At 39.4% G+C, this 22,579-nt stretch overlaps 1 protein-coding gene across 4 annotated transcripts in view; it reads right to left on the reverse strand.

Annotated features, from left to right (window-relative positions):
• DMD (dystrophin) overlaps nt 1-22,579 on the reverse strand; it is a 147,349-nt gene that overhangs the window by 94,219 nt on the left and 30,551 nt on the right. For all 4 annotated transcript variants that reach the window (XM_011970700.1, XM_011970701.1, XM_011970699.1 and 1 more), the window contains exon 3: nt 9,278-9,352. In XM_011970700.1, the coding sequence (XP_011826090.1) occupies nt 9,278-9,352 (75 nt within the window). The remainder of the gene's footprint in view (nt 1-9,277; nt 9,353-22,579) is intronic.

Consider the following 22,579-nt stretch of genomic DNA (forward strand, 5'->3'; position numbering starts at 1 on the left):
CTCACATCAGTAGCTCTTGTTCCAAGAGAGAAAATGCATCTTGGTGTGGCTTTGTAGACAGAGGGCAATTATAGCTTGTACCTGTCCTCTCTGGACCCTATGCTGTGAGGCAGCCTGTGGCTGTGACACTTATTCTGGTTTTAATGTTGTAGGTATATTGCATCCTTTTTCTGCAAAGAACTCTAGATTCGTAAGCACTGTCATTTGGGTCCTGTGAGTCCTCTTTAGCAATTGAACCCTGTCTAACTGCCACTGTCAGGGCAGTGAGTGTCAGAAGCAAGATTGTTTAAGACACCTCCAACTCATTCTTAGCTAAAAGTATTACTAAGGCATTATTTAGAAAGAAAAAAAAGATGATTATGATAAAAGGGATGAAAAAGAACCTTTGAAGTTGCTCAACAAGCTACCCTTGGTTGGAAGTAACACAGGCTTTGAAATTGGTTACTGATGATATAACTTTCTAGGGGAATCTGGAAGTGAGAGAACTTAAACCTAAGAACTTGAACAAAATGGATTAGGAGGCAACTGCAAACTGATGGCAAGACTGCTAAAAAGAATCCAATTCCTTGGTTGGGTTAGCAAAAGCTAATGTAAGTTCAGAATTTCTTTCCATTGGGCTTCACCCTCTCTGGCCTGCAGGTGGAGTCCCAACCATAAAACCAAAGCAACGATCAGTTTTGATAAATGGGCTACACCTGTGAGGCCAATGACAATTAAAAAGATAATTCAAATTGGGCACTTACAGGTATTCCCTATGTCACTACAGTTTTCTTTTTTGATGCCAGACCTAGTAGTCCCTGAACTGGGGCTACAATTAAGAGTTTCAAAGACTGGTAATATTCCAAAATAAGATACTATGGCTATTAGTTGGTACTTAAGCACAAGAATTCCGCAAGGATCAATGGAATGGATTGCTCCTCCCCTGTCCCTTGCCTAATTGAAGCTGTCACACAAATGTTTTGTCACCTAGTGGACAGGCTAGCACCATTTCTTTATATGGAGTTATAATCCCCATCATAAGTTGAAAATATCTTAAGTCACAAATGCATTTAATACACCTAACCAACTGAAACTCATGGCTTAGCCTAGCCTACCTTCAATGTGCTCCCAACACTCACATCAGCCTACAGTTGGGCAAAATGATCTAGCAACACAGTACACAGTAAAGTGTCAGTTGTTTAGCCTCATGATCTTGTGGCTGACTGGGAGCTGAGGTTCAGTGCTGCTGCCCAGCAAGGGGAGAGAGTATCATACCGCATATTACTAGCCTGGGAAAAGATCAAAATTCAAATCTAGAAGTATGGTTTCTATTGAATACATATCACTTTGCATCACTGTGAAATAAAAAAATTGTTAAGTTGAAACTTCACAAGTTGGGGACTGTTGCATTGTGTGTCTGTGTGTAGCTGGGGAAGAGGTTTGGCTTAAAATTAATGATAAAAGGAAAAAGGTGAGATTGTTGCAAGGGGAAGGAAACCACCAAAGATACTTTTTTCTTTCTTTCTTGTTTGAGACAGAGTCTTGCTCTGTCACCCAGGCTGGAGTGTAGTGGCGCAATCTTGGCTCACTGCAAGCTCTGCCTCCCGGGTTCATGCCATTCTCCTGCCTCAGACTCCCAAGTAGCTGGGACTACAGGCGCCTGCCACCACGCCCAGCTAATTTTTTGTATTTTTAGTAGAGACAGGGTTTCACCATGGTAGCCAGGATAGTCTCGATCTCCTGACCTCGTGATCCGCCTGCCTCGGCCTCCCAAAGTGCTGGGATTACAGATGTGAGCCACCAAGCCTGGCCGATACTTTTTTTTTTTTTTTTTAAGGGAAAACCTAACATAATGTTGCTGCCTAGGAAGAGGTTTAAAATAAGAGAATAATATGCTCCCTTAGTTTAGACTCAGATGCCTCTTGGGGTGGAGGACTCTGTTAAAACCTCCTCCTCCTTGAAAGAGCCAAGATGTGAGTGGGAGAGTCAGCCAACCTACCCAACACACTGGATGATGAGATGGGAGTTCTAACTGCAACTACAACACCATGGAGCAATATTAATGTGGCTTTTGGTTAGTATTCATTAATGTCTTTTGGTTCTTTCACAGGACATATCTGTTATTAATCATCTGTGTCAGGAAATACCCTGAGGGAATATTTACCCAGTCAAATCTGAAGAACAATGATTTATAACAATCTCAATGAACACTGTGTGGCCATTAATTGTGATGATGAAGGTTTAAGAAAGGTATTGGGTATGTGGTAGAAGGTTTACGTGCTGTATGTTTCATCTGTCATAACATTATGTGTTTAAAAAAAAAAAAGCTATTTTCCCTATTACTCTGTGTGGAAAGCTATTAGTGGGTGGAGGGACAATTGGGACAACTTGAATCAGTGACAGATATTTAAGTTGAATTTGGTGGGCCTACTTTCCTGAGACTGAAAAGCTAGAAATTTGATATGGATGGCTACAGAAATTTCTGTGACATACCCAAACCAAAGTCCTTTTAGGAGTGACTACTATTCATATGATTTTAGCCTAGTCACATTTTTGTGTCTCATGTGTATTTCCCATTAAAGATGTTATTTCTCAATGGCACCATGTCTGGTAGACCAAAGGGCATGAATCCACTTGAAATAAAAGAAACGGGAGAATTAGGAGCTGGGCTAGAGATATGTGGCCAGGTAGAATTTGCTTTGAATGAGAAATGATAAACTGATGAAAAAGACTTCCTAGTGCAAGAAGGGCACTTCAAGGGCATCCAATTCCAGGAGGAAGGATAGGGATGGCAAGCTGCCAAGGTTGATAGCTGGAGAAGGGAACCAATAATTACTGGAAAACAGAACCTACTAGGTGTTCTTTAACCTCTTTAGCATCAAGACTGAGAGACAACCATTCTTTCCCTAGTGGGTAACAGTTAAACAAGATTACAGTATTTCCCCTGGGAGATAGACGGGTCATGTTATGAGACCTCTCTTGGGCACCAGTATCTGTCAAACCATATAAACTGAGAAAATTAGTTTGGCCATGTCCTCAAGATGTCTTAAACTCAGAACTAACAGAGACATGGCCTCTAACCTATATGAAAAATAATACATGGTATATGGAAAAAGTAGATTGTTGTAGGAGAGGGGCAAAATAATTACACTGGCCTCTCGAGACCCCCTTGCTGTGGAGGCAGCCTGTGGCCGTGGATCCATATCCTGACAGTAATGCTGTTATAATGTAGCCTTTTCTGGCAGTAGAGCATGGATTTGTAAGCCATGATATTGTGGGTCCTGAGAGTCTTCTTTAGCAACTGAAGCCTGTCTAATGTGACCCTTGGTGCACTATCAGAAGGTGAGGTGCATTTACAGAGAAGGTGGTGCATTTTTCACCTGGTTTGTCATGGTGAGGGTAAGCCCAGAAACTCTGACTATTCACACAACTCCAGCCTGTACCAAATCTCTATAACGTGTGCTTTAGTTGCTGAATAGAGGCAAATTGTTCTCTATTTCTTATTGTTTGCAGAATATTTGTCACACTTATCAACTGCAGTATATTTAGCCCTGTGGTTTGGGCTCTCTCCAACCCACCACACATTAATAAACTAAATACACTTGGTTTGTTAAGTGCATTTTTATTTCTGCTCTTACAAGTTGGCTATCTTTTTAATTTTAGAAGCCACACACCTATGGAATGTCAACAGAACTACAAAGGAAGAAAGAAAATGCTTAAATTACCTTCTTCATAACTTTCAATGGGGTATCAGCTATATGAAACAGTTTATAAATCCTTCTTACCAAGATTTTGTCTTTGTTCCTGCTTTTCTATCGAGTTTAATTTTCATTCACAATGTGTTGAGAGGCAGTAAGGAGTCATGCAACATTTAACTGATTACAAACTGGGGACATTATAGGCCAACGGTGATGCTCTCCACTTAAATAGTGAATTCTCTATAGTGGATACAATTGTGTTATTTGGCTTTCTGCAATATGGAAACATTGATAGGGAAGTGAAAAAAAAATAAGATCAAGTGCTTAATAGAGGTGGAAGTGCATATTTCCAAGGCATCTGTAATTCAGACTCTTCATTGGCATCAGGAAATCACTGAGATAACATCATTAATTTTCCTTAAAGTTAGAGTTGGTAGAAGCGGCCTTTGGTAGGGAAAGCTAGCCAGGGCAAGTTTTATTTGCCTGTACCACAGACAATAGCTCTTTATCATGGCTTTGCAGGCTTAGAAATGACAAAAGCCTGGGAGCTAAATCTGAGCAAATATAAAATTAAGAGAAAATTCTTAAATCATATATTGAAAGCAAGTAATGTGACCACACATATTTTCAATAAAAGGATTGGGTGAACTCTTCATTCTATAGTCTTACTATATATGGCACCCTCCTAGCATTAATGAGAATTACATACTTAATTTAGAGAAATACACCTCAATTTTGGCATACTTGAATTTTCTTCACATATTAGAAAAGCCAAGCTCAGAAAGGAAATGCAGAGAATTTCAAATTGATTTAAAAGTGAAAATTTAAAGAAATGATTCTACATTCAGAGCTTACCTTTATTACAAGGTTATCACCTCAAATGGACAAAATTTTGTATATTATTAAATTCTCCCATTTTCCCAATGTTTATTGGAAATTATAAGTTGAAATGACAGACAATAAAACACATATGTGAATGGAATTATTTTTTGAACAGGAAAATCGAATAGTGCCTAAATCCAGGGTGAAAATGGACATTATAGAAAGGAACAGTCGTTATGAGGTTTTCCATCTGGTCTATTTCTGTTTTTTTTTTTTTTTTTTTTTTTTTTTTTCATAGTATAAACTGGAACAACTGGTTATCTTTTGAACTTTTAGGATCTCACAGGAATATTCTATAGCACTTCATAATAACCCAGTGCCTAATTACTCCTTTATTAAAGGGAAACAGTAGCTCTGGGATGGAGCAGGGGCAGGGGCAGGAGAAGAGAAAGAGGCAAGACAACTTTCTCTATTCAGCCCCCTGACTCAATCCCATCCCAAACTACTTTTTCCCAGCTGTGATGCATTAACAGGTCCTAAGGAAATCCTCGACCTGGAAAGCCCTTTAAACGCCAGTTAAACTTGGCAGCTATATAGCTGAAAAATGCTAACTTCAGGCTATAAGGAAATGGAAGCCTTGGTTTACTTTCATTCATGCATTCATTTCATGAAAACATATTGAACCCTGCTGTGTGCCAGGTTTTGTGCTAAGCATTGGGGATACCAAGATGAAGGGAAAAGGCCTAGTCTCTCTTTCCAAATAATTCCACTTCTAAGGCATTTCTTCTGTATCTCCGTGTAAGAACCATATGCCAGGTGACTCCTTGACTATCTTATTGCTAGCCTCTGCAGATCCTCTGGTCGAACCACTTTATTTCTGAAGACCTGGCAGCCAGGGTTCGTGGTCCTTCTCTTTTGCCCAGTTTTCGCTACAATTCTGCATGATTTCAACACTGGCATGGGGGATTCATGCATCACTCTAGCCTCTCAGTTCCTTAACCTGCTGTTTCACCTCCATGGAAATTCACATCCACTCTACCTCTGCCACCTACTCAAATAGCCATACCCTAGATCTGATCACCTGAAACTGTTCCACCTTCAAAATAATGTTCATCTATGATTCTCTCTAACCACAACTTCTCGACCTTCAGTTCCTTTACTACTTCTTCCCCCACCTCCCTGAAGAGTTAGCCTTTTCATCCCTCTACCTCCTAATTACCAGTTTCCATATGCATTCACAGCTTCTCCTACCCAACAGGGACTTGTCAGTATCATTTTAATCACTCTTTTGCCCAAATCCTCACTTCTCTTGCCCAGCTGTTCTCTGCCTACCCCAGGACAGAAGCATCTGGCTCCTAACTGCTAAGTGTGCCTGGGGAATACCACACCCCTGCAGACTGGTGCTACCGTGAAACACTCAGCCGCCTCTGGGTTCACAGAGCTGGTTTTCAACTCTGCCATCTCTCTTATTCTCCACAAAGATAAGCCCAATTTCATCATCTCCCGCTGTTAACTGCATTGCAGGGACTCTCCTCTCCATACAAAAAAACGGAAGCCTTTATAGTAAGACATCCCTCACCTTGCTGCTACCTGGTGTCTTAGTTACGTGGACCTGCCCAGATCCTTCCCTCGACCCCACCCATTACAGTGGAAGAGAGGTATCTCTTCCCTCCCTTGGGCTCTGGATTACCTGCCCATATTCTCTGAGAACTCACGTTATTTATCATCTCCTCTTGGGCCAATAATTGTAATCTCACCCTGTCTTCTCATACTGATATAAATACATTCCCAGGAATACTGTATTTTTGGCCTGCACTTGATTGAAAAAAATCCACTTAAGTTGACCCAAGCAGTTCAAACCCATGTTGTTCAAGGATCAACTGTACATATATATACACACACATACACACATATATACACACACACATATTTATATACACATATTGTGCCACATAATGACATCTCAGTCAACAATGGACTGCCTATATGACAGCGAGCCCATGAGATTATACTATATTTTTACTGTATCTTTTCTATGTTTAATTATGTTTAGATATACAATACTTACTATTGTGTTACAACTGCCTACAGTATTCAGAACAGTCACATGCTGTACAGGTGTATAGCCTAGGAGCAACAGGCTATCCCATACAGCCTAGGTGTGTACTAGGCTATACCATCTAGGTTTGTGTAGTGCACTCTTATATTGACACAACAACAAAATTGCCTAACAACACATTTCTTAGAACGTATCCCCATTGTTAAGCAACACTTGACTGTACATACATTTCCATTAACTCCTCAGCCCCCTCCAACTAGCTACCACCCCACTTTTCTCCCCTTCATAAGTAAATTTCTCCAAGAATCATTCATACCATCTCTAATTCCCCACTTTTGGTTCACTTTTGAACTCACCACACCACTTCCACTGTGCCTCTAAAATCTCACCAAAATTACTAGGGACCTTCCTGTTGCTAAATCCAATGGGCACTTTCCACAACTTTATCCTGACATCCCAGCAACATCTGACCCTGGTGATGGGTTCTTTCTTTCTTCCCATGGAGTATGTGGCATCATAACCTCTTGGAATTTTCCTTCTTTCCTGCTGGCCATTCCTTTGCAGTCCCTTCTGTAGGTTGCTTATCCTGTGTCCTAAATAACTTCCCTTCTCACTCTACACTTTCCTGGAGCTATCCAATCCTCTCCACGGTTACAAGCAGCACCTACAGGCTCATGATCCCTAAATATTGTTTGTATATTTCTCCTGAGCACCACAGTTCCGTGTCTAACCTTACCAGACAAGTCCCCATTCACCTGATATTCCAAGCCAAGCACCTAAGTGTCTTCCTTGACTCCCTTTCACCCACCACATCAAGCTTGTCCAACCTGTGGCCCGTGGGCCACATGCGGCCCAGGATGGCTTTGAATGAGACCCAAATGAATGAGTAAACTTTCCTAAAACATTATGAGATTTTTTTTTTTTTTTGCGATATTCTTTTTTTTTTAGCTCATCAGCTACCGCTAGTGTTAGTGTATTTTATGCGTGGCCCAAGACAATTCTTCTTCTTCCAATGTGGCCCGGAGAAGCCAAAAGATTGGACACCCCTGCACCACATCAAATGAATCATCGAGGCCTGTCAAATCCACTTCCTGAATATTTCTAAATTCTCTCCACTTATCTCCATTACTACTCTGCTAATTCAAGTCACAACATTGCTGGTTTAGATTACTGCAACAGGTTTCTCTCCTGTCACTCCCACAGCACACCAATCCATACTCTGTTCCACAGCAAGAATCATCTTTCTAAGCGACAATCTAATTATATCACTCCCAGGCCAAATCTCCTGACCTCTAAATTCCTTAACTTGGGTTTTAAAAACCTTGCACAATCTGCTTCCTGCTTCTCTCTCCAGCCTATTATTTCACAACAGATCTTTCCCCTGGAATTCTGTGCTTTAGCCATACTGACATATTTTCAGTTCCTGAATGTGTCATGCTTTCTCTGGGCCCTTCGGTACATGCTCTTCTTTCTGACTAGAACACTTTTCCTAGAGGGAGAGCTGCTTACTCTTCTAGACTTACCTAGCTTAGACATCACCTCTTCAAACAAACATTCTCTGAATCTCATTCCACACAGTTAGCTGTTCACATAGTGCCCCATTATCCCACTGTTGCACAACTAAATATATGACATTGAAATAAATGGTCTTGGAAATAGAGACAAGATCACTTTTCTTTTTTAACCAACTGTAGACATTCTTAATACATTATACATATATTTGCTTAAGTCTACAAATTTTATGAACATCCTGGTTATCCCTTGTTAGACTGTAAGTTCCATCAGAGTAGAAACTGTGCCTGTTGGGCCGGGCGCAATGGCTCATGCCTGTAATCCCAGCACTTTGGGAGGCTGAGGCAGGTGAATCACCTGAGGTCAGGATTTTGAGACCAGCCTGACCAACATGGTGAAACCTCGTCTCTACTAAAAAATACAAAAATTAGCCAGGCATGGTGGTGCATGCCTGTAATCCCAGCTACTTGGGAGGCTGAGGCAGGAGAATCGCTTGAACCCGGGAGGTGGAGGTTGCAGTGAGCCCACATTGTGCCACTCCACTGCACTCCAGCCTGGGCAATACAGCAAGACTCCAACTCAAAAAAAAAAAGGAAACTGTGCCTGTTTCATGGGCATGTCATCAATGCATACAGACCCTCGGACAATAGTAGAGTTATACATAAACTATCTGATGACATGATAGAGCTGTGTAACACTTCAGGATTTTTCCACAGATGTATGATAAAAAAGGAGGAAAGCAATTCTGTCATTTTTCCTCTACCACATCATTCATCTTCACGTTGGCATTCAAGCTAATAAACCACACACGTCTATGAACTTTGGTTTGGATCAGATAGTCACAGTCTTCTAATACTAAGTACATTTTTGTAAAAAGAAAAAAAAAAACAAAGGTAGAACAAGGAGAGACAGTGCAAGTTTCACAAAGGTAATTATGGATGCCAATGCCAGTAGTTGGAAAATAAAAATTATCAATATCCTAATTCAACATCAGTAGCTGAGGAATGGTGACAGGAATGATTCTAAAAATAAAACAAAACATTCTAGGCAAACTCTAGGCCAAGGATACATTAAAGAATGAATTCTATGTTGTAACAGGAATTGTTACAGCTATTTCTCCCCTCTCTAAGTAAAAATGTACCCAACCTACTTTTTATTCTAAGCAAAGACATAGTATCAAGATCTTCAAGTACTGGCCAATACTTACAGCAAAGAGCCTTCTGCAGTCTTCGGAGTTTCATGGCAGTCCTATAAGCTGAGAATCTGACATTATTCAGGTCAGCTGAAAAGGGGGAAAACAAAGATCATTTGTTATTCCATCAGAAAACACAGACAACCCCCCACCCCCCACAGTGATTTGCCAATAACTACAATCACCACAAAAATAGCCTAGAAGAAATATTGTGTGTATGCACCAAGCTTTCGGAGGTGAAAATTCTGTTAATGTGGGAAAAGAAAAAAATAATTCCTTTTGCCCTTTGACAATCAGGAAGGCTAAGTTCTGTGAAGACTACAGTGGTATAGCCTGAAGGGCATTCATGTAGTCCTGTTTCCAAGAGGAAAGAGATAGACAGGCATTATTTTTTTCTGGAAAGTAATCTGGATCTACTGTAGTGAATTTTTGCTGCATAAGATCAAAGAGAACAAGCAATACATTATTTAAATAGCTCTAAGACCTTAAACAATCAAGTGGCAATATAACATTTTTTCTGACTGTAGAAGTTACACATGCTCACTTTGGGTAACTTAGACATTTTATACATACATATATATATATATATATATATATATAATCAAAGAAATCATCCACAAGCCCATAGACTCAAAAACAGGCACAATTGGCTGGACTCAGTGGCTCATGCCTGTAATCCCAACACTTTGAATGGCCAAGGTGGGAGGAGTGCTTGAGGCCAGGAGATTGAGACTAGCTTGGGCAACATAGTGAGATCCCATCTCTACAAAAAAGTTTATATAAATCTTTCAAATAGGCACTGTTAACATTTTGGGTATTTTTTATCCAACATATGTGTCTATGTGTGTGATATGTATTTAAAAATATAATTAGGATTAAAATAAACATTTGGCTCTATATTCTAAGGTACAATCATTCTAATGTTCAGCACAGAATAACAACAATATATGTTACTGTGGTTTCTGCAGTCACCGGTCTATCAAGCCCTGACTCACGTCACCTAGCAGGAAGCTATATTTAGATGATGTTCTTACTCAAGTCTGCACAAGCCTTGATAGATACTGGGCTACATTTATTTCAGGAACCCAGCTCCAAAAAGCTCCTTGAAGACAAGAACTCTGTCACCTACTTCTGTCATTTTTCCCAGCAACTTAATATGCAACTCCTCTCTGAAAAAGCTGTTTTAATACAGGTCATGGGCCAATTGACCAACTGAATGAATCAATAAACGAGAGAAAGAAAGAAAGAAAAAGTACACTGACATACATAACTGCCATAATCAAATGGCACCTACGAAACCAATTCTAACAAGGTGTTAGGAAAGGGCAATAATTCAATCCATATCCAAGTCACTTGGGTCAACATTTTCAGCTTTATGGCCATTGCAGAGACCAAACATAAAAGCCTGAATTTAAACTAGGGGAAAGAAAACGATGTGTATAATTTAAACTATTCAGCATACAATTTTGTTTAAAAAACTGGAATACCAAATGTTGGTGAGGATATGGAGCGACTGGAATTCTCAGACACTGCTTGTTGGGAATGTACATCAACTTTGGGAAACCAGTGAGGCAGTTTTTTATGAAACTAAACATATATGTATATTATGACCCAAATATTCTTTCCCCTGATATTTGTACAGAATAAAAATGTATGTGCACAAAAGATGTGTACATGAATGTCCATAGTAGCTTTATTCATAACAGTCAAAAACTGGAAATCAACCAATAAGGTAATGGATAAACAAATTGTGATAAAGTCATTCAACGGGATACTACTGTGCAATAAAAAGGAACTAACTACTGATAATGCAATAATGTGAACTGATCTGAAAAACATTAAGCTGGTAAAAGAAGCCAGGCACAAAACAGTACATACTGTTTGATTTCATTTATATCAACTTCTAGAACAGGCAAAACTCAGCTACTATGCCAGATGGTAGCCTGGGGTGTGGTGGGAGTAGGTAACTGACCTCGAAGGTACACAAGGGTGTTTTCTAGGTGATCGAAATGTTATATCTTGATTGGCACGGTGGTTGCACGAGTGTATGTATGTATTTGCCAAAACCCAACATGTACACTTAAAATGGAAACATGTTGTAGTGTTTAAATTATGCCCTCAAAAGGTAAATTTTAAGAGTCTTTAAAAACACTCACATGAACAGTATGCTATGATGTATGTGTGTGTTAGCTTAAGCTACATTGTAGAGGTGGTCAGTTGTCTTAATCAGGAATGAACTCCAAGGGTGGTTGGCTAGAAATTAATCCAAAAGCCTCAAGCCAGAAGCAGCCACTGTAAATGATTCAGTTATATTTAGCTCTTATTATACCAGGGGTTTCATTAATTATCCTAATTAATGTTAGACGGGCTTGTGTTAGCGATATTAGTGGTTTGTAAAATATTAGGATTGTTGAAAAACATTTAGAAACATTCCCTGCCTTGACATTGAGTTTAAGAAGAATCCAGTACATTCTCCATCTTTAGAAATGGTGCCCTAGGCTGAATTCCAAAATGTCCAGCTGTGGTTCACTGGATTCTTAGTTGTCAGAATTCAATTAGACAGTTGAGGGAATCCTGCTGCTAGAACAATGGTTCTCAAACTTGAGCAAACATCAGAATCACCTGGAGTGGATAGTTTAAAGATGCAGATTTCCCAGGCCCCACCTCCAGATTTTCTAATTCAGTACATCTGGGGAGGGCCTGGGAATCTGAATTTCTAGCAAGTTTCCAGGTGATGCTGATGCTGCTGGTCCAGGGACCACACTTTGAGAACCACTCTAATAGAGGACTGTGGTCTCTGCAGACTGTGAGCCTCTCACACCCAGCACCCCAAAAGACAGAACTGTGACTTCACTGTGTCTCTGGCATAGGCTGTAAGATTGTTTTGTACCCACTGGCTAATAAATGCTCATAAGTGACAGAACTTGTTCTGAGACTTGCTTTCATTATAACCTGGCAGCCGAGAGGTGGTTAAGAGGGCAGTCCTCACCTACATCTAACCATGGATGACTACCAACACCTATTACAGAGAACCTATGTGGGTCCTTGTTAGTTAAAGTGTGATTTGAGGAAGAATAGCATCAGTATCTGCTTGGAGCTTATGAGAAATGCAGAATCTCAGGCCCTACCCAGATCTGTGAAACAGAATCAATATTTTACTAAGAGCCTCTGGTGATTCATTTGGAAATGATTTAAATGCATATTTTAAGAAAGTTTCTTGTTCCGTGTTGTTAAACTTCAAGTATAAATTCTGTATACCAACCTGTGTTGTCTTTTTTCTATCTTCCATTTTGTGGGCTTTTATTAATAGATTATTTAATAACTACTACAGTCAATTACACCAAAATCTCCCCTCTGGGATATATCTGTGAGTCTCTTGTTTATGATGAACGCCAATAAAAGGTATTCAATAAATTTAAAGCATGTTGGAGTATCTTGAAACGCTATATATACCGATTGCTTCTTGAAGATAATTAACGTTTGCCTGGAGACTGTCCTTTGGTGAGTAGAACTTGATCTAGTTGGGTCCCTTTAATTGTCCTTCTTTCTCTCTCCCCTAAAAGATGTGGTTCTTCCTTTGCCTCTTTTGCCCAGTCATCATTGCTTACCTTTTAAAGTGGTCTCAGCCAACTAATGGTATGAGTTGTCTTGTGGCATTAATCCGTGAGAAACCAATTCCTGTCCTCCCCTCCAGATTGGTACAACATCCTTCACCAGTACCATCGAATTTCTCCTATACTTGCTAGTGTGGAGTTCCCTTACACACACTCATAATTGAGTCCCTTTGGCTCTTTATAAAAAGCAATGTAGAGACGTGGAAATGCACTTTTGGTCAAATACAGATTGCTTTCCCGTTAACACCAGCCTGTAGCAGTTTCCAAGGAATAAGCATCCACTCCCAAATTTTCTTTCATTCCTTTACTTATACAAAAGTATTGAGTGTTAGTTCTGTGCCAGCCAAACATCTTGTAGAAGATACTGGTACAAAGTTTCTCTTCTTTTTTCCCTTTCTAATCCTCCTTCTCCATTGCCTCTTAACTCATGTGCCTAGTTTCCTATCATCTTTCTTCTTTCATAGAACAATTCCTCTCTTATGACCCTAATTCTACCCTCTTTTCCTATTTTCCTGGTTCTATCCAGCATTCAGAACAAATGGTCTCAATGAGGTCACAAGCTCCATCCAAATCTTAGAGTTCATATCAAGAATTGGCAAATTCCAGTAGCTAGAGATCCAAGTGGGAGAGGCAAGAATGATCTGATTCTTTCAGGGCATGAATATTAGTGTGGAACAGTATCAGAGACAAGCATCTGGAAGGTTCCTGCTCTAGCAGTGCTCTCAGTTTCCCTAAAGCAGTTCAAACTTTCCTTCCTTCTAAATACTTCTAACTATGACACATTCTGCCTCTAGTTAATCCTCCCTGACATCTTTTCAGCTTACCCCAATCCACTGCAGTGAATAAGACTTCTGCCACCAGTTTTCTATGCACCAAAGTCCAATCCATTCTCAAACAGTGATTCAGGCATACCAGAAGAAAGTAGCAGGGAAAATGTTTAGTTTCCATCACAGTGCTACCGAAGCCATACAAATGTACATCTGGTAACTGTCAGTGAACTGCGACGGAGTTCTGGGGCCCTAAAAGTCTACTACTCAAGAGAGTTAACTGCCTGTGTTGTTTGAGTCCGCATGTGTTGCTAGGCATCTGCAGCACCACTCCCTCTGGCTTACAGCTGGAAGAGATAAGTCCCTGCCTTATGAAAGTGTGTAGGATGCACACAGAAACCTCAAGATGCAATACAGCTGCGAACAATGTGACACTGTCCTGAGCTAAAGGTTGGGATGACTGTGTAGTGAAAGTATGTATGCAGTTTAATAAAGCTGAAGCCCCCCATTCCCGTGCCCCATGAGAGACTGGCCTCCACTTTCCCTGGGAGCTGACTTTCCAGGACTCTGATCCAAGTTGTAATGAGCTCACTAGCTCTCTCAGCCGGAACTCAAGAGGAGTGAGACTATCCAAGAAACCAGTTACGCCATGTTTCCATGGCAGCTGGGAGAAAGCGCACTTCAGAAGGGTAAAAATGCTGAACTGTACATTTCTCTTCATAACTTGTATTATTTGATCTAGGGCTGGTTCTAGCCTATAAATAGAGAAATCTAGAAATGTAAGGAACAAGGGCAAACATCAAACCACCTACCTTCTCAAGTTGAATTTCCAACTACTGAAGTGATAGCCCATTCATCTTTTATTTTGAAACATGAAACAAGTAATAGGCTTCTCTTGCCCCTTTGTTTACTCTATGCATTTTTCTTGACTTTGGTAAGTATTTCTGTTTTATGACTTTCACTTTTACTCTGTGTAAAAGTAGCAGGTGTCAAAATTCACCAGAAAAGAGGAACAACTGATCAAGTTTGCGTCACAAATCTACATGTTACATGCTTTTGAAAAAATAGCGAGAAACACATCAGCATTTTAAAGCCATGGAAGCATTCCAAAGATATTACAGAAAGAAAACATTAAGTCCCTTCATTTCAATTTTATAGCTGGTTTCTGTCTTTTAATAATGCTATAAAAATCCTACTATCTCTGACTGAACTGAGGTCTAGAATTTAAAACAAGGAGTGTTTTAGTCTATCTTTCCAATGGCTTGTGGAGACTTTTTGGAAAGGCCTAAGGTTTCAATATGCCTATCTATTAGCTAGAAAGAATAATAATGACCTCATTAACTTTCTGAGTAGAAAGAGCTGTATGGCTAATGATTATTCCAACAGATAAATTGGTATGGTAGTCTTTGTTTCTTCATACCAACTCTATTTCCCAGAAGAAATTTAATCCAAATCTCCCAGGTGATAAGTGAAAAATAAAATTTAGAGCACATATGCTTTTGGAGGAGTATTGTTCTAAATTCAGTGTTTGGCATACAATATGCATTAAACTACTACTGCCTGCCTATTTTACTAATTTTCCAAATTTTCCCAAGAAGCCAAAACAAGGCAGTCTCCCCACATACTCCTATTATAGAAAGGTGGCATATTTTAAAATATAATAATATGTCTCCAATTTTCCAGTCTCACTCCCCCAAAGGATTCTAACGGACTTTTCACATGACAAGTATTATTCTTGCCAGCTCAAACTCACTAGAACAGACAAGAACCATGGATCTTAATGAGACTTGAGATAAATTGAGTAATTTAAATCAAGTCTGTCTTGAAAGCAAATTAAGCCAAAATATCCAGGCTTCAGAAGTCTAGAATTATTGGGAGCTCTTCAAGAACAGACCAGGAATTCTGGAACATATCTTTAAAGAATTAGCTGAGAGAAGAGGAACACCAACACATCATACTTGGTCTGTAATTTTTTTAGATATATTTGAGGCCTCTTAAAATCTAAACTCGTAAAAACCTCACCATCAACATAGAGCTTTACATAAATGGGGGGGAAAATAAACCTACACACAGATAAACAGGAATTATGCATTTATATTTGGATGGAGTACAGAAAGTACAGTCTATGAATTTATAATTACTATCAAGTTATGTTTCCAGATGTGAAATGGTTTTACTTATTTGTCACCAATGACTTTCTGAAATTCTTCTAAGAAATAAACGAGAGGGCCGGGTACGGTGCCTCATGCCTGTAATCCCAGCACTTTTGGAGGCCGAGGCGGGTGGATCATGAGGTCAGAAGTTCGAGAACAGCCTGGCCAATATGGTGAAACCCCGTCTCTACTAAAAATACAAAAAATTTAGCCGGGCGTGGTGGTGCACACCTGTAGTCCTAGCTACTCAGGAGGCTGAAGCAGGATAATTGCTTGAACCCACGAGGTGGAGGTTGTACTGAGCTGAGATCGCACCACTGCACTCCAGCCTCGGTGACAGAGCAAGACTCCATCTCAGGGAGGAAAAAAAAAACAAAAACAAAAGGAGAGAAGCAATAAAGTACCTACCATGGGACAAATGTGGAAGACTCAGAATTGAGGAAAAGAGAAAAAGGTTATGAACCAAAAAATATTGAGAAGTTCAACTGTGAAATAAAAGATAGCACAAAATCCTGGCTGTGGACTGTTTAAGGCATTTCTGGCTCCCTCCTCTTGCTTGGCCTTCCTCAGCAGAATCTCACTACTTCTTAGCAACACTGTAATAATGGCAGAGTTGAAATTCAAATTAGTTTTGCTCATTGTTAGCTGCTCTGGTAAAAGGTTTGTTGAGAAATTAGTTTCTGTAACAAACGGCCGATATAAAGTTTTTTGGGGGAGAACTGTGTATCTTAAGTACCATTTCTGGGGCCTGAATTCTCCCCCAGATAATGGAGGGGTGACTCATATAGGCACTGCTGTTTCATGTTCCTTTACATCAAGCTTCAAGAGTGGAAGGATCGGAGCTCTAATTCCCGTAACTTTCATTATATATAAAATATACAATCCATAATAATTATGGATCCATAAGGATAAATGAATGCCTTCTAAAAAGCTACAAAGCAGTTTTGCCTAATCTTTTAAAAATCATTAGTATTATTTTACTATATATCATTTTAAATACATTTAAAATAGTACAAATGACATATTTAAATACATATTTTATCTATTTCTAACATATATGTGTATTTAAATACGTATTTGAAATAATACTAATGATTTAAAAAGACTCTTTAGGCAGAACTGTTTTATAACTTTTTAAAACACATTCATCTATCCATAATCCTTTCATCTATCCTTTCAATATTTATTGAGCATGTACTATAAGCCAAGAACCATGCCAAGTACATGGAACACACTGGTAACCAAAATAAATCTCTGTCTTTATTGAGTTTGCAGTGTAGAGAAGGAGATGGATAATAATCAAATATTCATATGTAGGCCAGGCGCAGTGGCTCACGCCTGTAATCCCAGCCTTTGGGAGGCCAAGGCAGGCAGATCACCTGAGGTCAGGAGTTCGAGAGCAGCCTGGCCAACATGGCGAAATCCCATCTCTACTAAAAATACAAAAAATTTGCTGGGTGTGGCCGCAGGCACCTGTAATCCCAGCTACTACTTGGGAGGCTGAGGCAGGAGAATCACTTGAACCTGGGAGGTGGAGGCTGCAGTGAGCCGAGACTGCACCGTTGCACTCTAGCCTGGGCAACAAGAGCAAACCTCCATCTCAAACAAACAAACAAACAAACAAATATTCATATGTACTGTGGTAAAATGGTGAAGGAAACACACAGGAAGTGATGAGACTGTATACACAGGGAAACATAGGTCAGAGGCTTCTTGGAGAAGGTGACATTGAAGCAAAGACTTGAAGGATGATGGGAGCTTGCCAGGTAAGAACACAGCAGGGTAACAGGTCAGCACATGTAAAAAAAAATTATAATAATTTTTTTTAAAAAAAGCTCTGAAGTGAAGCAGAGAAGAATGTGGGGCTTTAAGAATCCTTAGAAGGCCAACACTGCTGAAATCTCCGAGAGGAAGGAGGAAGAGTGGGCACAGATAAGGCCTGACAGGTAGGCAGGGGGAGGCCCACTGCAGAACCCTGCACGTCGTGTGAAGGATTTTGGGTGTTGGGACTTCTAGTTAAACACAGCAGATGGAGCAGACTCATCTGTCTCTCTTTATCCCTGAAACTCTACTAGGATGATAGAAAAGGAATAAAAAATGGCATTTACCCAAAAGAAAATTAACAAAACAGGAGAGGAGACGAGAACAGATCAGAGCTCCAGTATTTTGGTGACTTAGAAAATGACCTGCTGGTAAGCAACTTAGGATACCAGAGAAATCCCAAGCTCCATTAATGCTGTTGGGGAGACAAGGAGATTGGGGCAGGGAGTGGGAGGAACTAACAAGAAGCATGCCAATTTATGTAGCTAAGAAGTCTCAGAAATGAAAGGCTCCAGGTTCCTCTGAAGACTGTAATGTGGCTGAAAATACAAGGACTGGTTGAAAGTCTTTAGAGCTCTAAACACCTCCCCCACTTGGAGCCAAGCATCTCAGCCACCTGCTGCTTCACCCTGACAGAAGGCTGGAGGCTTAATCGCGAAGCTGCACCACACACCAGGGCGCATGAGGAGCAGTGAAATTTGGAAGTGGGAGAAGGCACTGGAAACAGAGGGATTACGTACCAGCGCCACATCCTGAAAGAAAGTAAATCCTTAACTTCATTTCCTACTCCTCAATTCCATATTTAATCTGTTGTTTTCTGTTAACTCATTTAAAAAAGCTCTTCTACCTAAGCACTTTCTTATTTGCCACCTTTATCTCCAGAAGGAACTTCAACTTCAGCAAGGTATGCAGCCATTAAATTGGTCCTCAATTATCATCCTTATGTATCATCTTCTTCATGCTGCAGTTACAACTACTCCAAATCAAATCAATTTCCTTGCAGTCCCCCTCTTGACAAGTGACTTACAGTCACACAGGCTACTCTGGCTGCTGGAATAAACAATACTATTCTTTCTTTGGCTCAGAACCTTCAGTCGCTGCTCTCCCGTTTTTCTCAGTCACAACATGGGTAACTCAACTACTTACAGAACTCTCAGAATGACACAAACTTATAAATTTACCCCAATCTCCTTCAACTCTATTCTCAACCTCATTAATTAACCAATCTTAACAGTCTCTCTTCATAAGTGAACACACATCCCAGATTCTCCAGGGCAGAGCCAGTTTAATTAAATTTTTCTCTTTGTTATAAAAGACACTAAAAATGATCAGATGTGACTTAATTTTTATACCATTGTAAAGCCAAATTCACAGGTTTGTTTTTTTTTTTTTTTTTTTTTTTAATGTTGTGCCTTAGCTTTTTTGGATTGTAAAAACATACTCTTCATAATATGGTTGACATTACCTATTTTGAATTTATCACTCTCTCACACAGCTGAAATATTTGTGGAAAACGTATTTTAATGATGAAAATAAATAACAGTAAATTTCCTCATCTGCTTTAACCTTATCTTTTGCCCTTTCCTGTTTTAAAAAGTCTTAACTCAATTTTCCTAAGTGCTACCTTTTCTACCTTGGCCGTACAGTCTCGGCTTACTTATTTATCTGCCCTTATCTCCCAAGATTTCAACATATGATCTTTCTCCCAAAACTCCATTTCAATTACTTCTCTGGTAACCACAGAGCAGAGGTCACAAACTGGTTGAATTTAGTCTGCAGACTCTTTGTGTGTGTGTGTGTGTGTTTGATTGGTTGGTCGGTTTGGGCTCAAATACTGGTTTTTGAAATTGTTGAATGATATGCCATTAGTTAAAAATCTGGTGATTTCCCGTTATCTTGCTTCTCTGGAAGAACCTGAAGACCTGACATTAAGAGACCCACATTCTCATAGAACAGTCAGCTGCAACGGAGGCTCTGTTAGCCCTAACAGAAGCTTTTCAGGTTGCCCCAGTTCCCACCCAGTCACCTTCAGTCATTCAAATTACCAGCTTGGCCCCAGGAGGCATTTCTTTTCAGATCTTTGCCTCAGCCTGACCACTCCCTTATTCTCCCAAAAGCTTTACATTTACCCTTCAGTTACACTCTTTTTCAGGTTCTTGTTAAGGCTCTGACCGTGGAGTCCCTCCAATAAGTAGCTATTACCTGGCTGTCACTCAAATTACTCTATGGAAACAGTTGTTACTGGGTTTTCCCAAAACTTTCCAGCTATTAATTCTTTGGACTCCACCTCTTACTAATGCATTCAAACTAAATGATTGTGCTGCCAAAAGCATTGCCTTAATACACTTACTGTTGCAGTATAAACACATCTGTTTTTAGATAGGAAGACAGGCCAAAATCCATAATGAGTCTCCTGACTATATTTCATTAAGTGACAACTACTTCTGCATTTAAAATCATCAATTGACACTTACTTAAGCACCTATTATATGCCCAACTGTGTACTAAGCTCAGGGGTTAAAGATTCAGGTTTCTAAAATATTGGGGAAAACAAAAAGATTATTCACCCTGTAAAAAATCAGTATACATATCCCGGGTATTTGTGATGTGTCAAGCAATATACACATACAAAACTCTGGTTATGTGACTGTCAAAGAAAAACCAGAGATGGACAGTAAAGTGGTAAAAACAGATTTTATTCAGGAATATTGCAATAGTGGGAAAGAGACCTCAGTATAGAACTGGGCTCAACTCTGAATGAACCTGATCAGTTGTGGAAAATGATCAGATATATAAGAGGGAGGTGGTTCTTGCTAAACTGATATAGCAGGATTCTCGCTACAGCTGGATTCTACAAAGAAGTGCACAAGGTTCAGGAGTCTGACTAAAGTTTGATCAAGTAGACAATCATTATCATGAGCATGCTTATGTAGATACACAAACATATAATGAAAATAGACCATCGTGCAGTTTATATGTCAACCGCAAAGGTAGTTTCCAAGATGATATAAGCAGTATTCCAGTGAACATTTTTAAGGTTAATGGCATTGAAAAATTTCCTATATAAGCCATGTTATTTATGAAACAGTAATTTCTAAGCCCACAAAGACTTAAAGTTAGTTTAAATACCCAATACACAATAAAAATAAAATCTATAGCAATACTGATAGAAATGATTGATGTGACTAATTAGAAATAGCTTTATTTTTCACTCTTATTCTTGAGGGAAAATGGATGAGAAAAATGCAGACTTCTGAAGAGATGATGTTGTGCTCACTTATCCTTGGCATCTAGGGCAATAAATGATGGTGCTCAATAAATGTATTTGGAATAAAATTAGATTATGAAAGGAACTTCCTTGCTTTTACCAGGTTTAAGCTGTTGATGACATTAACTTTACATCTAATTTTTCTTCAAATAATATAATTTTCCACTTCTATGGGTGAATCACTAGAATTATTATTTTTGCTTACTCCTTACAACCTGAGCTGGAGCTCAGATATCAAGACTTTCCTAAGGAATAAAGGAATTGGGACAAAGGGAGAAAGCAAATAAATGGTCTAAAAAGAATGCTTATTAGAAGGTGAATCCGCTGTATTTAATTGTGGCAGATAACCGTATGTTGGTTCACTCAACACCCCTTCCCAAATTCTTTCTCCTTGGTCTTTCTCTACTACAAAGGCTGGAGGATCTCAATTCCCTAATCCAGCCAGGGGAAGCTGTGTGGACAGTTTTGGCCAATGCTTGAGAAGATATCTGCAAGAAAGGATTTCCCTCCTCAAACGGAAAGACAAAGAGACTCTGAGGGTGAACATCCTTTCTCTTTCTTCCTGCCTGAGAAGCAACAGTCATCTTGGAAACATCAGGACAAAAGTCACTCATTAAAAATGGTACAGCAGAATAAACCGTGGCCCAGGTCTCTGATGGCATCACAGAACTCTTCCATAGCTCTCAGCTACCTGCCTCCAGATTTCTTGTTATACAAAAAATATCAACTCCTATGTGTTTAAGATACAATTGGTCAGATATTTTATTAACTGCAACCAAAGTCATCTCTAACTGACATGTTAATCGAACTGTAAGCAACGAAATGCAGAAGGACTAAATAGGGAGCATTGTCCACCCCTGCATTCCTCCTTGGGGTGGAGAAATGAAGTTAGCAGTAAAGAGGTCTTGGGTGGCAGAGTTCTCCATCCTTGCTACCAGGTGGTGCCACTGATGCAGAACAGCTTGACAGCTAATTTAATGTTTAAAACAATTTTATAATAGAGGGCTTATATGGGTAAGGCACTCTTCTAGACAAAGTCCACAAAGTGTTTAGCCGTTTGTTTTCAATAGGATGTTCACAAGTCTGATTCTGCCCAGATGTAAAATAAGGATTGGAATTTTAAAGCATACAAGTTACTTCTCTGGAAATTCACGTGTCAACCTATAAATGAACACATATAATTAACTAGTTTTTCATTAACTCTTTAGAGTTAACGAGATGTTCATAACTTCATCTCTAGTGCAAAATATCCTCTGTTTATAGCTCTTAAGATAAATGTTATTTAAAAAAATAGTTTTGGTAACTGCAACTAATCGCATGTTTTGAAAGTCAAATTAAGATTCCTATCTACCCTTTATCTAACAGTAAAAATTTTAGGTTCTTATTGAAAATGATTTGCAGCTTCCATCTGCCTCTTTCCATTTCTCAGGTCCCCAACATCAATACACGCCCAATATCCACACCCTCTAATCATCATCATGAATAAAAAGGCTGCCAAAATGAACCACAGTAGAAATCTAACCTTAGTTACCACGGGAAAAGCAAATTGGCTGCATAGTATTCCATGGTGTATATGTGCCACATTTTCTTAATCCAATCTGTCAAAGGATGAGTTTGTGTCCTTTGTAGGGACATGGATGCAGCTGGAAACCATCATTCTTAGCAAACTATCACAAGAACAGAAAACCAAACAC

This window comes from Mandrillus leucophaeus, unplaced genomic scaffold (assembly GCF_000951045.1).
Source record: "Mandrillus leucophaeus isolate KB7577 unplaced genomic scaffold, Mleu.le_1.0 Scaffold964, whole genome shotgun sequence".
In the NCBI taxonomy this organism is placed as follows: Eukaryota; Metazoa; Chordata; class Mammalia; order Primates; family Cercopithecidae; genus Mandrillus; species Mandrillus leucophaeus.